Source organism: Salvelinus namaycush, chromosome 3 (assembly GCF_016432855.1).
Source record: "Salvelinus namaycush isolate Seneca chromosome 3, SaNama_1.0, whole genome shotgun sequence".
NCBI classification, from domain to species: Eukaryota; Metazoa; Chordata; class Actinopteri; order Salmoniformes; family Salmonidae; genus Salvelinus; species Salvelinus namaycush.
The window spans coordinates 8674048-8694221 of record NC_052309.1 but is presented as its reverse complement, the minus strand read 5'-3'; the positions used below and the strand labels follow the sequence as shown (position 1 = coordinate 8694221).

The window sequence follows — 20174 nt, the reverse complement described above, 5'->3', positions numbered from 1 at the left end:
TGACGCTGTTAGCCGTTTTTCTGTGGGGAGTTCATCATGCCTGGGTCCCAACTGATACTCCATAACCTAATATAGTGATGAGGATGTGGGACAAAGTCAGTCAATCAACATTTAGGTCATGTTTGCTCCCGAGTGGCGCAGCGGTCTAAGGCACTGTATCTCAGTGTCACTACAGACATCCTGTTTCGAATCCAGGCTTATTTACGGTCACAGACACGTTTTTGACATCGGAGACAATCGCCATGTCGCTGCCTACTCGGGGCGCTGTCACCGACGCTCGTTTAATGTCGGTCAGAGACTCAATCTGAGGGCTACGGATCTCTTTCAGTCCCAGACATCCCAAAATGTTCAAACATGTTTGATTTTATCGGCACAGTCTTCAATATTGTAGTGTGAGATGTGCAACGACATGTTTTGAGAACGGGGACCAGCGATGGCCAATAAGAGCTCGCCAGAGTAGAAGCCAGCGATCTGATGACGTTGTTTCCCATCACCCAGAATGTGTAGAGTAGCAGGAGCGATAACTACAACTAGTAAGCTTTTGTACTTGTCCTTAACCAAAGCAATGCTATACAATTCAAAATGTTGGCTGGATATTTTCAACTCTGTATAGCAAGCGTGAATGTCTTACTGAAAATGTTTGAGGCTGCTTTGAGCCACAGCTCATTGTAGATACCTTAAATATAATCCTTTATTTAACTAGGCAAGTCAGTTAAGAACAAATTCTTATTTACAATGAAGGCCGAAACCTAACGACACTGGTCCAATTGAGCGCCGCCCTACGGGACTCCCAATCACGGCCCTTTTGCGATACAGCCTGGAATCGAACCAAGGTCTGTAGTGACGCCTCTAGCACTGAGATGCAGTGCCTTAGACCGCTGTGCCACTCGGGCGCCCAATAATCACCATTGTTTTCGTGAGACCGCGTGGTATCGAGAATCATAATGACCAAGTGAAGAATATTGTAGCGTGACCGCGTCTGTGCCACATCGTGTGGGCACCACTACGTTGACAACATCAAAACAGCTACAGGAGAGACAGTCGTTTAATGTGACGCTCAGCGACGTTAGGATTCTGAATAGACGTGATGTAATTATTTCAAAACTGCAGCTCATTGTTTGAACATCTTTCTCTACTTCAATCAACCAGCCCATTTTTTTTTTTAAATGTGTGATTAAACTGTCATTTGGCAAGAAATGTATTTTGTGTATCCCATCAGTTAGATGTATTTCTGTAGGCCTAAATGGGAGCTTGTGTGCACACTCAGGATGCATGTGTAGAGGGAACAGTCAGTACACGAGTGAGTGAGACGTTTTAGGATGAAGAACTGCCTGATTCTTGGCTGGGTTTCTTTTTTTTGCTGTGCCCCGCATATGCTCATGTAGGCCTATGGGACACGAGTCAAAGCAAATTATGGCTTCCATCTGGCAACTCTACCATAAAGGCCTGATTGGTGTAGTGCTCCAGAGGTGGTGGTCCTTCTGGAAGGTTCTTGCATCTCCACAGAGGAACTCTGGAGCTCTGTCAGTGACTATCGGGTTCTTGGTCACCTCCCTGACCAATGCCCTTCTCGCTAGATTGCTCAGTTTGGCCGGGCAGCCAGCTCTAGGAAAAGTCTTAGGGATTCAAAACTTCTTCCATTTCAGAATGATGGAGGCCACTGTGTTCTTGGACCTTCAATGCTGCAGACATTTTTTGGTAACCTTCCCCAGATCTGTACCTCGACGTAATTCTGTCTCGGAGCTCTACGGACAATTCCTTCGACCGCATGGCTTGGTCTTTGCTCTGACATGCACTGTCAACTGTGGGACCTTATATAGACAGGTGTGTGCCTTTCCAAATCATGTCCAGTCGATTGAATTTACCACAGGTGGACTCCAATCAAGTTGTAGAAACATATCAAGGATGATCCATTTTTTTAAAATTTAACCAGGTAAAACCCATTGTGAGGTTAAAAACCTCTTTTGCGACCTGGCAAGAAGGCAAAACAGGAAAATAGCAGCGTGTCCATAAAATAATACAGAAAAATACAAAATACACACCATAGACAGTGTTACAAGTTACAGATACAATTGAAGATTGGAAACAACTGCAGTTGTCACACACGGTGTTGTCGATCAGAGTCTTAAAAAACAGGCAAGGACACCAACACCCCTAACTTTAAAAAATATATATATTTTGAAGCATGATCCAGGATGAAGGGGCATTATGGGAAATTTTTTCCCCCATCTCAGTTCTAGCCTTAAGGAACAGACGAGGACAGCAGCGACTGTGAACGAAGACTATATTGAGTGACTGATCTGGTCAGTAAAGAACAGAGATACAAAGGCAGTTGTCCCATCAATGTATACAAAAGTGTACCAGCGCCTCCTGGTGGAGAGAGAGGTGCATTGCACCACAGCATACAAATCACAGTGATGGGTCAGTGATCTAGCATTGGTAATAAATCTTTAAGCACTATGATACATTGTGTCCAGAGTTGTTTTTTTTCAAGGTACTTGCTGAGGCCTGCATATAGACAATATCACCATCACCCGGGACTGATTAAAAAAAAAAAAAAATTATAATAATACTTTGAACAAGATTTTCTGACTAACATTGAAAAGCAAGATTTGTTCCTGAAATAGAAACCCAATTTTAATTTCAGTTTTCTTGGTCAAGTTATCAATGTGCTGTTTTAAAATTCAGCTTTTTATCTAAACAAATCCCCAAGATATTTAGAGGAGGTGAAACCTATCAATTTGCTGGCCTTTTTATAGTTCAAGTCTTACAAGTGACTCCATCTGTTCACTTTCAGGGAAGAGAAAACCATTAACTTTGTTTTCCGTTCATTTTAAGCACCGGTTTCAATTGGAAAAAGCTGCCTTTGAATAACATCAACAGTAATGGAATCAACGGAAACAGGAAGCGCCTGAGCTCAATTTCGAGTGTCAAAGTAAAGGGTCTGAAAACTTATGTAAATAAGGTATTTCTGTTTTATTTTTATACATTTGCAAACACTTAAAAAAAAAAAAATCTATTTTCATTTTGTGATTCAATTAATTTCTCAATCAATTTTTTTAATAAGACTTTAACGTAACAAAATGTGGAACAGGTCAAGGTGTCTGAATACCTCACGAATGCGCAGTAGGTTGTCATGGAACACGAGTCACTTTTAATGTTTACATGCTGTTTTACTGATTTCATATGTGTATATACTGTATTTTAGTCTATACTCACCATCCTATATAACTACTGTCTATACACACCATCCTATATAACTACTGTCTATACACACCATCCTTTATAACTACTGTCTATACTGTCTATACACACCATTTTGTGTGTGTTTGTGTATATATGTATACAGTACCAGTCAAAAATTTGGACACACCTACTCATTCCAGGGTTTTTCTTTATTTTTACTGTTTTCATTGTATAATAATAGTGAAGACATCAAAACTACCACACGGAATCATGTAACCAAAAAAGGGTTAAACAAATCAAAATAGATTTTAGATTCTTCAAAGTAGCCACCCTTGATGACAGCTTTGCACACTCTTGGCATTCTCTCAACCAGCTTCATGAGGTAGTCACCTGGAATGCATTTCAATTAACAGGTGTGACTTGTTCAAAGTTAATTTGTGGAATTTCTTTCCTTTTAATGCGTTTGAGCCAGTCAGTTGTGTTGTGACAAGGTAGGGGTGGCAAGGTAGGGGTGGCAAACAGAAGATAGCCCTATTTGGTAAAAGACCAAGTCCATATTATGGCAATAACGGCTCAAATAAGCAAAGAGAAACGACAGTCCATCATTACTTTAAGACCTGAAGGTCAGTCAATCCTGAAAATGTCAAGCACTTTGAAAGTTTCTTCAAGTGCAGTCGCAAAAACCATCAAGCGCTATGATGAAACTGGCTCTCATGAGGACCGCCACAGAAATGGAAGACCCAGAGTTACCTCTGCTGCAGAGGACAAGTTCATTAGTTACCAGACTCAGAAATTGCAGCCCAAATAAGTGCTTCACAGAGTTCAAGTAACAGACACATCTCAACGTCAACTGTTCAGAGGAGACTGTGTGAATCAGGTCTTCATGGTCGAATTGCTGCAAAGAAACCACTACTAAAGTACACCAATAAGAAGAAGAGACTTGCTTGGGCCAAGAAGCATGAGCAATGGACATTAGATCGGTGGAAATCTGTCCTTTGGTCTGAATCCAAATTTGAGATTTTTGGTTCCAATTGCCTTGTCTTTGAAACTCAGAGTAGGTGAACGGATCTCCTCGTGTAGTTCCCACGTGAAGCATGGAGGAGGAGGTGTGATGGTGTGGGTGTGCTTTTCTGGTGACAGTGTGATTTATTTAGAATTCAATTCACATTTAACCAGCATGGCTACCACAGCATTCTGCAGCTACGCCATCCCATCTGGTTTGTGCCCAGTTTGACCATCATTCTTTTTTCAACAAGACAATGACCCAACACACCTCCAGGCTGTGTAAGGGCTATTTGACCAAGAAGGAGAGTGATGGAGTGCTGCATTTGATGACCTGGCCTCCACAGTCACCCGACCTCAACCCAATTGAGATGGTTTGGGATAAGTTGGACCACTGAGTGAGGGAAAAGCAGCCAACAAGTGCTCAGCAAATGTGAGAACTCCTTCAAGACTCTTGGAGAAGCATTCCAGGTGAAGCTGGTTGAGAGAATGAAAATAGTGTGCAAAGCTGTCATCAAGGCGAAGGATAGCTACTTTGAAGAATATAAATCAAATATATTTTGATTTGTTTAACACTTTTGGTAACATTTTTCCACATGTGTTATTTCATAGTTTTGACGTCATCACTATTATTCTACAATGTAGAAAATAGTAAAAATAAAGAAAAAACCCTTTCATGAGTAGGTGTGTCAACTTTTGACTGGTATTGTTCAGGCAGTGCATTTGGTAAGTATTCAGACCCCAGGCCATTGACGGATATGACCCCAGGGCTGACTGAGCAGACAGCGTCTGATGTGAAAGATGTAGACTAACAGTGCCACCCGGTGGTCATCAACAGGTACTTATAATTGTCCTCAGCTCACCAGGTTTCATAACTGAAACCTCACATAGTTAGCAGTTTAACACCAAGTGGATCATGTATTATCCATTTGTTGGCCTCCCTAAGCTGGATCCAATTCAGTGGCTGGGCCCCTCAGACAGATGACGTTATCAAGGGTCTGTCTGAACGGGGGAAGAACCTATCACTGGTCCCCGTCACATTCACCAGTGCCCACAGTGAGAAGCTGCATGAACTGGACATCGGGTACGTGGTACTGTACTGAGGTGTGAGTGAACTGGACATTGGGTACTCTCAGGTGCAGGGAGAGGAGGTACGTGGTACTGTACTGAGGTGTGAGTGAGCTGGACATTGGGTACTCTCAGGTGCAGGGAGAGGAGGTACGTGGTACTGTACTGAGGTGTGAGTGAGTGAGCTGGACATTGGGTACTCTCAGGTGCTGGGAGAGGAGGTACGTGGTACTGTACTGAGGTGTGAGTGAGTGAGCTGGACATTGGGTACTCTCAGGTGCTGGGAGAGGAGGTACGTGGTACTGTACTGAGGTGTGAGTGAGTGAGCTGGACATTGAGTACTCTCAGGTGCTGGGAGAGGAGGTACGTGGTACTGTACTGAGGTGTGAGTGAGCTGGACATTGGGTACTCTCAGGTGCAGGGAGAGGAGGTACGTGGTACTGTACTGAGGTGACCAGAGCAAAGTACAGAGAGATCCTTGATGAAAACCTGCTCCAGAGTGCTCAGGACCTCAGACTGGGGCAAAGTGATATTTCATTTTTCTATTTTTAATAAATTAACAACAAAGAAAACAAACGGTTTTACTGGGGGAGGTTGGGTTATGAGCATGAGCACAAAACACAAATCCTTTTTTATTTATTTTTTAAATTTTTTACAAATATTACAAATCTTCTTCCACTGAGTATTTTGTGTAGATCGTTGACAAAAAATGATAATGAAATCCATTTTAATCCCACTTTGTAACAACAAAAAATGATAATGAAATCCATTTTAATCCCACTTTGTAACAACAAAAAATGATAATGAAATCCATTTTAATCCTACTTTGTAACAACAAAAAACAAAAAAACATTGAAATCCATTTTAATCCCACCTTGTAACAACAACAAAACAATGACATCCATTTTAATCCCACCTTGTAACAACAAAAAGACATTGAAATCCATTATAATCCCACTTTGTAACAACAAAAAAACAATGAAATCCATTTTAATCCCACTTCGTTAACAAAACATTACAATGAAATCCATTTTAATCCCACTTTGTAACAACAAAAAGACAATGACATCCATTTTAATCCCAATTTGTAACAACAACAAAAACTATGAAATCCATTTTAATCCCACTTTGTAACAACAAAATAACAAAGAAATCCATTTTAATCCCACTTTGTAACAACAAAAAGACAATGAAATCCATTATAATCCCACTTTGTAACAACAAAAAGACAATGAAATCCATTATAATCCCACTTTGTAACAACAAAAAGACAATGAAATCCATTATAATCCCACTTTGTAACAACAAAAAGACAATGAAATCCATTTTAATCCCATTTTGTAACAACAAAAAGACAATGAAATCCATTTTAATCCCACTTTGTAACAACAAAATAACAAAGAAATCCATTTTAATCCCATTTTGTAACAACAAAAAGACAATGAAATCCATTATAATCCCACTTTGTAACAACAAAAAGACAATGAAATCCATTTTAATCCCACTTTGTAACAACAAAATAACAAAGAAATCCATTTTAATCCCATTTTGTAACAACAAAAAGACAATGAAATCCATTATAATCCCACTTTGTAACAACAAAAAGACAATGAAATCCATTATAATCCCACTTTGTAACAACAAAAAGACAATGAAATCCATTTTAATCCCACTTTGTAACAACAAAAAGACAATGAAATCCATTTTAATCCCACTTTGTAACAACAAAAAGATGATGAAATCCATTTTAATCCCACCCAAAATGTGGAACAAGTCGAGAGCTGCTACGGTAGGAGACATTGACATTTTACAGTTGGAACAATTGAAACGTGTTATTTTTATTCACGTGGACAGACATTCTGATAGCCAGCAGGAAAGGAAAAAATGCAGGTAACTTTCCCAAAATACCCTGGTTAACCAGAAGTAATGATTGGAGGATTCCGTATTTCCAAGATTTCTGGAAAGCTGGGAATTTTGGGGAAGTTACTGGAATTTTTGCACTTCTACCCTGTACCCATCTGTTACTACAGGACAAAGCAGAAGTTCTAACTAACCAACATTGGAAGAAGAAGCAGATTAAGTAGAAAATAAGGTGTCTAACCACAGTGACTGTATCGCATTAAATCTACAAGAGAAGAAGTCGTGCACTTAGTTTGTCCCACGCTGTTGGCCTTACATTCCATCCGTTGAGTCCCTGGAACTCCATTCATCCCTCCATCCTTTCCAAAGAGGAAGATTAAATGAGGGGCGTCACGGCTGTATCGTTTCTCCTTACCTGATCGGATTTCAGGAATCAGACAGGATTAAATGTTAGAATTGGGGTTTTTCTAAACTGAAAAATGTGATTCTGATCCTCTGGATGGAGAAGGATTTGATAATCCAATCTGACCTTTAATCAGGTTTGAATGTCATTTTTGCGGTTTTTTTCAGAATTCAAAGGATAGTTTTGATGCTGATAATATGGATTATCTTGATCCAACTGGGAGGATGGATTTAGAAAGGTGAAAGGTGAAAGGCACTACAACCAAGAAATGTCAATGTAGCTAAGGTCAGGTGTAAAAAGACCTTTCTTACATCTGAAAACCAAAAGTTCATTATGTTAAATTGACTGGAGTAGGTATGTGAGCTGTCGTTATTGAGAAGTGTCAAATAAATGCATCTACAATACTTGCTTATAAATTATTTTCAAGCTCTATTATTTTTACTCAAAGGAACCTTTATTCCTGTCGTTTTTCTCATATTTCCCTGTGCCAGTGTAGAAGTAGTACCACCACCTCTCCAGTAGATGAGGTGTTGGCCTGTTCACAGCACTGAAAATCCTTTGTTGATTGATCTGAATGAGAATGATCAGATAACATTTTGGGGGGGGGGGGAAACACCACAAAAAACAGCCAGAGAACTTTAGAATCCGGATTAAACGTTTTGAAAAACTGGGACCTGGTGCTTGTTGCATGTTGTGAAGACCCCCCCCCCCCCTTCCCATCCTTCTGGTAGGTCATCCTTCTGGTAGGTCATCCTTCTGGTAGGTCATCCTCTGGTAGGTCATCCTTCTGGTAGGTCATCCTCTGGTAGGTCATCCTCTGGTAGGTCATCCTTCTGGTAGGTCATCCTCTGGTAGGTCATCCTCTGGTAGGTCATCCTTCTGGTAGGTCATCCTTCTGGTAGGTCATCCTCTGGTAGGTCATCCTTCTGGTAGGTCATCCTTCTGGTAGGTCATCCTCTGGTAGGTCATCCTCTGGTAGGTCATCCTCTGGTAGGTCATCCTCTGTTTCTCTGGTGGACTGTCCCCTTCTTTGAGACCCTCTCTGCAGTCTGGAGGACTGTCCCCTTCTTTGAGACCCTCTCTGCAGTCTGGAGGACTGTCCCCTTCTTTGAGACCCATCTCTGCAGTCTGGAGGACTGTGCCCTTCTTTGAGACCCATCTCTGCAGTCTGGAGGACTGTGCCCTGCTTTGAGACCCTCTCTGCAGTCTGGAGGACTGTGCCCTTCTTTGAGACCCTCTCTGCAGTCTGGAGGACTGTCCCCTTCTTTGAGACCCATCTCTGCAGTCTGGAGGACTGTGCCCTTCTTTGAGACCCATCTCTGCAGTCTGGAGGACTGTCCCCTTCTTTGAGACCCATCTCTGCAGTCTGGAGGACTGTGCCCTGTTTTGAGACCCTCTCTGCAGTATGGAGGACTGTGCCCTGCTTTGAGACCCTCTCTGCAGTCTGGAGGACTGTGCCCTGCTTTGAGACCCTCTCTGCAGTCTGGAGGACTGTGCCCTGCTTTGAGACCCTCTCTGCAGTCTGGAGGACTGTGCCCTGCTTTGAGACCCTCTCTGCAGTCTGGAGGACTGTGCCCTGCTTTGAGACCCTCTCTGCAGTCTGGAGGACTGTGCCCTGCTTTGAGACCCTCTGTGTCCCTAGAGGATCCCTGCATCCATCCATGGAGAGGCAATGCTCATCTATTCTATAGGCAATGCTCATCTATTCTATAGGCAATGCTCATCTATTCTATAGGCAATGCTCATCTATTCTATAGTCAATGCTTGTAAATCTCTCATGCATACGCACACTTCCTCATCCACCTCTCCCCCACCATTTCTCTCCCACCCAGCAGCCTCCTCTGACCTCTCACCTCTCCGCTGACCTCTAATCTCTCATAGGCCATCATCATCCCTGGCTCCACTTCTACAAATTGCTGCTGCACATCTACTTTCATCAGTGCTGCAGTGTCCCCCATCGCAGTCTCTCCCCGGCCATCTACCTCATCAGGGCTGCAGTGTCCCCCATCGCAGTCTCTCCCCGGTCATCTACCTCATCAGGGCTGCAGTGTCCCCCGTCCCAGTCTCTCCCCGGCCATCTACCTCCATCAGTGCTGCAGTGTCCCCCATCCCTGTCTCTCCCCAGCCATCTACCTCCATCAGGGCTGCAGTGTCCCCCATCGCTGTCTCTCCCCGGCCATCTACCTCCATCAGTGCTGCAGTGTCCCCCATCCCTGTCTCTCCCCGGCCATCTACCTCCATCAGTGCTGCAGTGTCCCCCATCGCTGTCTCTCCCCGGCCATCTACCTCCATCAGTGCTGCAGTGTCCCCCATCCCTGTCTCTCCCCGGCCGTCTACCTCCATCAGTGCTGCAGTGTCCCCATCCCTGTCTCTCCCCGGCCATCTACCTCATCAGTGCTGCAGTGTCCCCCATCGCAGTCTCTCCCCGGCCATCTACCTCCATCAGTGCTGCAGTGTCCCCCATCCCTGTCTCTCCCCGGCCGTCTACCTCCATCAGTGCTGCAGTGTCCCCATCCCTGTCTCTCCCCGGCCATCTACCTCATCAGTGCTGCAGTGTCCCCCATCGCAGTCTCTCCCCGGCCATCTACCTCCATCAGTGCTGCAGTGTCCCCATCCCTGTCTCTCCCCGGCCATCTACCTCATCAGTGCTGCAGTGTCCCCAATCGCAGTCTCTCCCCGGCCATCTACCTCCATCAGGGCTGCAGTGTCCCCGTCCCTGTCCCTTCCCTACCTGCCTCTAACCTCATCAGGGCTGCAGTGTCCCCCATCGCAGTCTCTCCCCGGCCATCTACCTCCATCAGGGCTGCAGTGTCCCCGTCCCTGTCCCTTCCCTACCTGCCTCTAACCTCATCAGGGCTGCAGTGTCCCCCATCCCTGTCCCTTCCCTACCTGCCTCTAACCTCATCAGGGCTGCAGTGTCCCCCATCGCTGTCCCTTCCCTACCTGCCTCTAACCTCATCAGGGCTGCAGTGTCCCCCATCCCTGTCCCTTCCCTACCTGCCTCTAACCTCATCAGGGCTGCAGTGTCCCCCATCGCTGTCCCTTCCCTACCTGCCTCTAACCTCCCTGCTTCAGTTTAGATTACCTCACTTTGCTCTGAACATGCTACCCATCAGTGCAACAATGCTATTCATGTCTTCATCATGGCTTACTCCACCTGAGCTGTTCATGTCTTCATCATGGCTTACTCCACCTGAGCTGTTCATGTCTTCATCATGGCTTACTCCACCTGAGCTATTCATGTCTTCATCATGGCTTGCTCCACCTGAGCTGTTCATGTCTTCATCATGGCTTACTCCACCTGAGCTGTTCATGTCTTCATCATGGCTTGCTCCACCTGAGCTGTTCATGTCTTCATCATGGCTTGCTCCACCTGAGCTGTTCATGTCTTCATCATGGCTTGCTCCACCTGAGCTGTTCATGTCTTCATCATGGCTTGCTCCACCTGAGCTGTTCATGTCTTCATCATGGCTTGCTCCACCTGAGCTGTTCATGTCTTCATCATGGCTTGCTCCACCTGAGCTGTTAGCTGTATTTGCTGCTGCTTCTCTACCGATGGACGGACGGACGGACGGATAGGCAGACAGATGCTTCGCATACTTCACCTTTGACCTCAGTCGGTCCAGCATTGAGTAATTTAACATAACGTGCCCTGTTTTACACCTACTTATTGAACACTCTATGGATTCAACTTTGTGATTTTTTAAAAATATGTAATTAACCAAATGTGATACCTACCAGGGTAGTGTTCATTAGGGCACGCCGTAAGAAAACATTTTTCAACAGATAAAGAAAATGAGCGTTTTCTTATTGAACAAGTTCAGAGTACCTCTCTGCTTCGTGACGTGCTTACTGAACACGACCCCAAAGTCAAATGTATCATCTGAAGTCATCTGTAAATCATGTTGAACAATCTTGACTTAATAAAGAGTGTTGAGGTTTGTATTTAGATGTGTGGAAACTATAGTGTATTAAAGACCTGTGTTTCTATATAAGTGAGGAGATGCCTCGATATCGTTTGGGGGGGGGGTTGTGAAGGAGATGCCTCGATATCGTTTGGGGGGGGGTTGTGAAGGAGATGCCTCGATATCGTTTGGGGGGGGGTTGTGAGGGAGATGCCTCGATATCGTTTGGGGGGGGGGTTGTGAAGGAGATGCCTCGATATCGTTTGGGGGGGGTTGTGAGGGAGATGCCTCGATATCGTTTGGGGGGGGTTGTGAAGGAGATGCCTCGATATCGTTTGGGGGGGGTTGTGAAGGAGATGCCTCGATATCGTTTGGGGGGGGGGGTTGTGAAGGAGATGCCTCGATATCGTTTGGGGGGGGTTGTGAAGGAGATTCCTCGATATCGTTTGGGGGGGGGTTGTGAAGGAGATGCCTCGATATCGTTTGGGGGGGGGTTGTGAAGGAGATGCCTCGATATCGTTTGGGGGGGGGGTTGTGAAGGAGATGCCTCGATATCGTTTGGGGGGGGGTTGTGAAGGAGATGCCTCGATATCGTTTGGGGGGGGTTGTGAAGGAGATGCCTCGATATCGTTTGGGGGGGGTTGTGAAGGAGATGCCTCGATATCGTTTGGGGGGGGTTGTGAAGGAGATGCCTCGATATCGTTTGGGGGGGTTGTGAAGGAGATGCCTCGATATCGTTTGGGGGGGGTTGTGAAGGAGATGCCTCGATATCGTTTGGGGGGGGTTGTGAAGGAGATGCCTCGATATCGTTTGGGGGGGGTTGTGAAGGAGATGCCTCGATATCGTTTGGGGGGGGTTGTGAAGGAGATGCCTCGATATTGTTTGGGGGGGGTTGTGAAGGAGATGCCTCGATATCGTTTGGAGGGAGATGCCTCATCATTTGGGGGGGGGGGGGGGGGGGTTGTGAAGGAGATGTCTTGTTATCGTTTGTGGGGGGGGGGTTGTGAGGGAGATGCCTCGTCATCGTTTGGGGGGGGGGGGGTGTGAGGGAGGTGCCTCGTTATCGTTTGGAGGGAGATGCCTCATTATCATTTGGGGGGGGGGGGGGGTTGTGAAGGAGATGTCTTGTTATCGTTTGGGGGGGGGGGGGGGGGGGGTTGTGAGGGAGATGCCTCGTCATTGTTTTGGGGGGGTTGTGAGGGAGATGCCTCGTTATCGTTTGGGGGGGGTTGTGAGGGAGATGCCTCGTTATCATTGGGGGGGGGGTTGTGAGGGAGATGCCTCGTTATCATTTGGGGGTTGTGAGGGAGATGCCTCGTTATCATTTGGGGGGGTTGTGAGGGAGATGCCTCGTTATCATTTAGGGTGGTTGTGAGGGAGATGCCTCGTTATCATTTGGGGGGGGGGGGGTTGTGAGGGAGATGCCTCGTTATCATTTGGGGGGGTTGTGAGGGAGATGCCTCGTTATCATTTGGGGGGGGGGGGGGTTGTGAGGGAGATGCCTCGTCATTGTTATGTGGGGGGTTGTGAGGGAGATGCTTCGTTATTGTTTGGGGGGGGGGGGGGGTTGTGAGGGAGATGCCTCGTTATCATTTGGGGGGGGGGGTTGTGAGGGAGGTGCCTCGTTATCCTTTGGTGGGGGTTGTGAGGGAGGTGCCTCGTTATCCTTTGGGGGGGGTTGTGAGGGAGATGCCTCGTTATCATTAGGGGGGGGGGGTGGGTGAGGGAGATGCCTCGTTATCATTAGGGGGGGGGGTTGTGAGGGAGATGCCTCGATATCGTTTGGGGGGGGTTGTGAGGGAGATGCCTCGATATCGTTTGGGGGGGGGTTGTGAAGGAGATGCCTCGATATCGTTTGGGGGGGGTTGTGAAGGAGATGCCTCGATATCGTTTGGGGGGGGGTTGTGAAGGAGATGCCTCGATATCGTTTGGGGGGGGTTGTGAAGGAGATTCCTCGATATCGTTTGGGGGGGGTTGTGAAGGAGATGCCTCGATATCGTTTGGGGGGGTTGTGAAGGAGATGCCTCGATATCGTTTGGGGGGGGGTTGTGAAGGAGATGCCTCGATATCGTTTGGGGGGGGGTTGTGAAGGAGATGCCTCGATATCGTTTGGGGGGGGGTTGTGAAGGAGATGCCTCGATATCGTTTGGGGGGGGTTGTGAAGGAGATGCCTCGATATCGTTTGGGGGGGGTTGTGAAGGAGATGCCTCGATATCGTTTGGGGGGGGTTGTGAAGGAGATGCCTCGATATCGTTTGGGGGGGGTTGTGAAGGAGATGCCTCGATATCGTTTGGGGGGGGTTGTGAAGGAGATGCCTCGATATCGTTTGGGGGGGGGTGTGAAGGAGATGCCTCGATATCGTTTGGGGGGAGTTGTGAAGGAGATGCCTCGATATCGTTTGGGGGGGGGTTGTGAAGGAGATGCCTCGATATTGTTTGGGGGGGTTGTGAAGGAGATGCCTCGATATCGTTTGGAGGGAGATGCCTCATTATCATTTGGGGGGGGGGGGGGGTTGTGAAGGAGATGTCTTGTTATCGTTTGGGGGGGGGGGGGGGGGGGGTTCTGAGGGAGATGCCTCGTCATTGTTTTGGGGGGGTTGTGAGGGAGATGCCTCGTTATCGTTTGGGGGGGGTTGTGAGGGAGATGCCTCGTTATCATTGGGGGGGGGTTGTGAGGGAGATGCCTCGTTATCATTTGGGGGTTGTGAGGGAGATGCCTCGTTATCATTTGGGGGGGTTGTGAGGGAGATGCCTCGTTATCATTTAGGGTGGTTGTGAGGGAGATGCCTCGTTATCATTTGGGGGGGGGGGGTTGTGAGGGAGATGCCTCGTTATCATTTGGGGGGGTTGTGAGGGAGATGCCTCGTTATCATTTGGGGGGGGGGGGGTTGTGAGGGAGATGCCTCGTCATTGTTATGTGGGGGGTTGTGAGGGAGATGCTTCGTTATTGTTTGGGGGGGGGGGGGGGTTGTGAGGGAGATGCCTCGTTATCATTTGGGGGGGGGGGTTGTGAGGGAGGTGCCTCGTTATCCTTTGGTGGGGGTTGTGAGGGAGGTGCCTCGTTATCATTAGGGGGGGGGGGTGGGTGAGGGAGATGCCTCGTTATCATTAGGGGGGGGGGGTTGTGAGGGAGATGCCTCGTTATCATTGGGGGGGGGGTTGTGAGGGAGATGCCTCGTTATCATTAGGGGGGGGGGTTGTGAGGGAGGGCGTCGTTATCATTAGGGGGGGTTGTGAGGGAGATGCCTCGTTATCATTAGGGGGGGGGGGTGGGTGAGGGAGATGCCTCGTTATCATTAGGGGGGGTTGTGAGGGAGATGCCTCGTTATCATTAGGGGGGGTTGTGAGGGAGGGCGTCATTATCATTAGGGGGTGGGGGGGTTGTTTAATGTTGCTTTATTTCTAATCATAAAACACAACCTGCTCCGTTGTTCAAAATGTTTTGTGTTTTTACTGAAGTACAACATTAACACATCTTCCTTCCTTCAGAAATTGACAAAAACATTTGCATCATAATTTCATCAAAGCCAACCCAGTCCTCTCAGCCCCCATCCTCTCAGCCAACCCAGTCCTCTCAGCCAACCCAGTCCTCTCAGCCCCCCATCCTCTCAGCCCCCCCCAACCCAGTCCTCTCAGCCCCCATCCTCTCAGCCCCCCCCAACCCAGTCCTCTCAGCCCCCCATCCTCTCAGCCCCCCCCCAACCCAGTCCTCTCAGCCCCCCCCCCCCCCCCAACCCAGTCCTCTCAGCCCCCATCCTCTCAACCAACCCAGTCCTCTCAGCCCCCATCCTCTCAGCCCCAACCCCCCCCCCCAACCCAGTCCTCTCAGCCCCCCATCCTCTCAGCCCCCCATCCTCTCAGCCCCCCCCCCCCAACCCAGTCCTCTCAGCCCCCCATCCTCTCAGCCCCCCATCCTCTCAGCCCCCCATCCTCTCAGCCAACCCAGTCCTCTCAGCCCCCCATCCTCTCAGCCCCCCATCCTCTCAGCCCCCCATCCTCTCAGCCAACCCAGTCCTCTCAGCCCCCCATCCTCTCAGCCCCCCATCCTCTCAGCCCCCCATCCTCTCAGCCCCCCATCCTCTCAGCCAACCCAGTCCTCTCAGCCCCCCATCCTCTCAGCCAACCCAGTCCTCTCAGCCCCCCATCCTCTCAGCCAACCCAGTCCTCTCAGCCCCCCATCCTCTCAGCCAACCCAGTCCTCTCAGCCCCCCATCCTCTCAGCCAACCCAGTCCTCTCAGCCCCCCATCCTCTCAGCCAACCCAGTCCTCTCAGCCCCCCATCCTCTCAGCCAACCCAGTCCTCTCAGCCCCCCATCCTCTCAGCCCCCCAGTCCTCTCAGCCCCCCCCCAACCCAGTCCTCTCAGCCCCCCATCCTCTCAGGCCCCCCCCCCCCAACCCAGTCCTCTCAGCCCCCATCCTCTCAGCCCCCCCCCCCAACCCCCAGTCCTCTACCCATGGCGTCACATTCACTTCGACTGCTGTTGATTAAGCCAAGAGAGATTGGATGTCCAGGACCCAATAACCCTGGAGAGAGAGTTCAGGGCCTGTGCTCTCCTCCCCGACCAGCCAGGCTGGGTGGGGGGGGGGGGGGGGGGGGGGCTGTTAGAGGGAGGAGGGGTGGGGAGGGTTTGGGGAAGTGTGAGATTCGGCTCGGGCAGCAGGAGTGTCCTGGTAATTGAAAAGCTGGGGACGTTGGCGCTCGGCTGGAACTCTGCTGGCGCTCTCCACCGTGTGACCTCTAATTGAGAGTCCTCCCATTGATTTCTTGAGCGTGAGAGAGACAAAGATTGAGGTAGGATGGAGGGAGAAGCGGAGAGGAGTGTGTGTCGGGGGGGTGGGGGAGGAAGTGTGTGTGTGTGTGTGTGTGTGTGTGTGTGTGTGTGTGTGTGTGTGTGTGTGTGTGTGTGTGTGTGTGTGTGTGTGTGTGTGTGTGTGTGTTTTCAGCAGCAGGGTACTAAGAGGTGAGGAGGAATTAAATGAGTGTACCGGCCAGGGTGGATTGACTGTAGGTGGGATTGGAGAAAACTGGTTGGTGGACCTGGACGAGTAGCGGAGGGAAGGGAACGAGAGAGGATGAGATTAGAAATAATACGAATTGGGAGAAGATGTGAAAGACATTTTATTTCCTTGTTCTCCATTTCACTCATAATATGTGAATTCATTCTTTATGACAGATTGAACACGTGTCATAACCAGACTTCGGTTCAAATATTACACCGAACAAAAAATGTAAACGCAACATGCAACAATTTCAAAGATTTTACTGAGTTACAGTTCATAAAATGAAATCGGTCCATTGAAATAAATTCATTAGGTCCTAATCTATGGATTTCACATGACTGGGAATACAGATATGCATCTGTTGGTCACAGGTACCTTTAACAATAAAAAATAAAAAAAAGTAGGGGTGTGGATCAGAAAACCAGTCAGTATCTGGTGTGACCACTATTTGCTTCATGCAGCGTGACACATCTCCTTCGCATAGAGTTGATCAGACTGTTGATTGTGGCCTGTGGAATGTTGTCCCACTCCTCAATGGCTGTGCGAAGTTGCTGGATATTGGCGGGAACTGAAACACACTTGTCATACATGTTGATCCAGAGCATCCCAAACATGCTCAATGGGTGACATGTCTGGTGAGTAATGCAGTATGTAATGTTGACATCAGCAAACCGCTTGTCCACACAACGTCATGCATATCTGCCTGGTACAGTTGAAACCGGGATTCATCGGTGAAGAGCACACTTCTCCAGCGTGCCAGTGGCCATCGAAGGTGAGCGTTTTTCCCACTGAAGTCGGTTAAGACGCCAAACTTCATTCGGGTCAAAGACCGTGGTGAGGACGACGAGCACGCAGATGAGCTTCTCTGAGACGGTTTCTGACAGTTTGTGAAGAAATTATTTGATTGTGCAAACATGTGACCAACATGTGACCAGCACTTGTGTATTTAGGATAGTTCAATTACTTTCAAAGACGTTTAGATATTTTATTTGAAAAGACAAGTAGTTGAATATTGGAATGTACTTGGAAATAAACTTTGGAAAGTACTTGAAAATAATCAAATACACTCCCAAGTATTTAACCCAGGCATTTTGAAAAAAGTATTTGAAAATCCTTTCAAATAGTAGGCTATTCATAGGGAAAGTAGTTGATTCGGGCTATATAACAAAAAATGATAAAAAAACATGTAATTAAACCCAGGTCTGTAATTGAACCCAGGTCTGGTCATAATCCACCTTTATGCAACATTGATAACAAGGATCTAGGTCTGTTCCAGGGCTTGCTGATGCTGAGCCACACATAAACCCCCTGGACCAGAGCTAAGAAGGACCTATCCTCCTCCTAAGAAGGACCTATCCTCCTCCTAAGAAGGACCTATCCTCCTCCTAAGAAGGACCTATCCTCCTCCTAACAAGGACCTATCCTCCTCCTAAGAAGGACCTATCCTCCTCCTAAGAAGGACCTATCCTCCTTCTAAGAAGGACCTATCCTCCTCCTAAGAAGGACCTATCCTCCTCCTAAGAAGGACCTATCCTCCTCCTGTACTATTGAAGTGGTTCATAATCACTGGACTCACCATCACTCTGAAACTAAGATACAGGCTTCCAAATGATGTATGTACATTCGGAAAGTACATGCAATACCCCATAATGAAATTTTTGCATATTATTTTACGAATGTTTTTGTTTTGTTGAAAATCACATTTACATAAGTATTCAGACCTTTTACTCAGTATTTTGTTGAAGCACCTTTGGCAGCGATTACAGCATTGAGTGTTCTTGGGTATGATGCTACAAGCTTGGCACACCTGTATTTGGGGAGTTTCTCCCATTCTTCACTGCAGATCCTCTTAAGCTCTGTCAGGTTGGATGGGGAGCGTTGCTGCACAGCTATTTTCAGGTCTCTCCAGAGATGTTTGATCGGGTTCAATTCAGGCCACTGGCTGGGCCACTCAAGGACATTCAGAGACTTGTCCCGAAGCCACTCCTGCGTTGTCTTGGCTGTGTGCTTAAGGTTGTTGTCCTGTAGAAAGTTGAACCTTCAAGCACCACACGGGACTGTTTCTGTAACGCTCGTCTAAGTCGTCCTCCTCATCTGACGAGGAGAGGCGAGAAGGATCGGACCAATATGCAGCGTGGGTTGAATACATAATGAATTTATTTAAGGACGAACACGAAGAACTTGATAAATGACAAAACAACAAACGACGTGAACAGACCTGAACTTGAGAACAAAACGCACGAACAGGAACGAACACATACACGAACGAAAATGAAACAGTCCCGTGTGGTGCGACATACACAGACACAGGAACAATCACCCACAAACAAACAGTGTGAACAGCCAACCTAAATATGGTTCTCAATCAGAGGAAACGTAAAACACCTGCCCCTGATTGAGAACCATATCAGGCTAATTGAAAAGCACCCAACATAGAAACACATAACATAGAATGCCCACCCAGCTCACGTCCTGACCAACTAAACAAATACAAAAACAAGGGAAAACAGGTTAGGAATGTGACAGCATGTTTATAGCCTCACTACTGTATATAGCCTCGCTACTGTATATAGCCTCACTACTGTTTATAGCCTCACTACTGTATATAGCCTCACTACTGTATATAGCCTCACTACTGTTTATAGCCTCACTACTGTATATAGCCTCACTACTGTATATAGCCTCTCTACTGTATATAGCCTCTCTACTGTATATAGCCTCACTACTGTTTATAGCCTCACTACTGTATATAGCCTCACTACTGTATATAGCCTCACTACTGTATATAGCCTCACTACTGTTTATAGCCTCACTACTGTATATAGCCTCACTACTGTATATAGCCTCACTACTGTATATAGCCTCACTACTGTATATAGCCTCACTACTGTATATAGCCTCACTACTGTATATAGCCTCACTACTGTTTATAGCCTCGCTACTGTTATTTTTCACTGTCTTTTTACTGTTGTTTTTATTTCTTTACTAATCTATTGTTCACCTAATACCAAATTATTATTTTTTTTGTTGTTGTTGAAATTGCACTGTTGGTTAGAGCCTGTAAGTAAGCATTTCACTCTAAAGTCTACATCTGTTGTATTCGGCGCATGTGACAAAAATAATTTGATTTGAAATGTCTGAAAACCTGTTTTTGCTTTGTCGTTATGGAGTCTTTTGTGTAGACTTATGAAGAAAGAAATCTATTTAAAATCATTTTTAGAATAAGGCTGTAACGTAACAAAATGTGGAAAAACTCAAGCACTGTATAACCCCGAACTTGAGTTTAGTCTTCGCCAATGAGAACCAAGAATGGCCTAGCTTCGTCCTTCATGACCGGGAAAGGCCTCGAATCTAGGCCGTAGGAAATCCTCCATCCATCTCTTTAGATCAGAACAGGATGGATCAACAGACAATCTGATTGTTGAGCCTGTTGAGGTTGGTGTAAGAGGGGCGCTCAATGTCCAGGTTTCTACGGTGCATGTCGTAGATGGCCTCATTGTCAACCATGAAGGCACCGTCGATATTACTGAGGTTTGCATCCTTAAAAAAACGATAGTTGTGTTTCGCTGCTTAACACATATTATGTGTCTCCCGATATGATGTGGATCATTGTCAGGTTATTTGATGTATAAACTTCAGCAACAACAGAACACCATGGTTGTCGTAACACTTTAAACAGGTAGCTTGTAAATGTGTACAATGTGTTTGTTTTGGGTCAACACTGGTAAGTTAACTTATGTAAATTAGAT

At 46.9% G+C, this 20174-nt stretch overlaps 1 protein-coding gene across 1 annotated transcript; it reads left to right on the top strand.

The window, feature by feature from the left end:
• Window positions 1-9279: 9279 nt before the first annotated feature.
• On the top strand, window positions 9280-15913 carry LOC120044777 (proline-rich extensin-like protein EPR1). Its single transcript, XM_038989452.1, has 3 exons — window positions 9280-9285; window positions 9401-10593; window positions 15163-15913. Exons 1-3 carry the CDS (start codon window positions 9280-9282, stop codon window positions 15911-15913), a joined length of 1950 nt encoding a protein of 649 aa, XP_038845380.1.
• Window positions 15914-20174: the final 4261 nt, after the last annotated feature.

What these genes read in the sequence shown, in the direction of transcription:
- LOC120044777 (XM_038989452.1), top strand. An exon ending in CCTCTAACCTCCCTGCTTCA is followed by an intron (nt 10,594 to 15,162) that starts GTTTAGATTACC and finishes CCCCCAACCCAG; the next exon opens with TCCTCTCAGCCCCCATCCTC.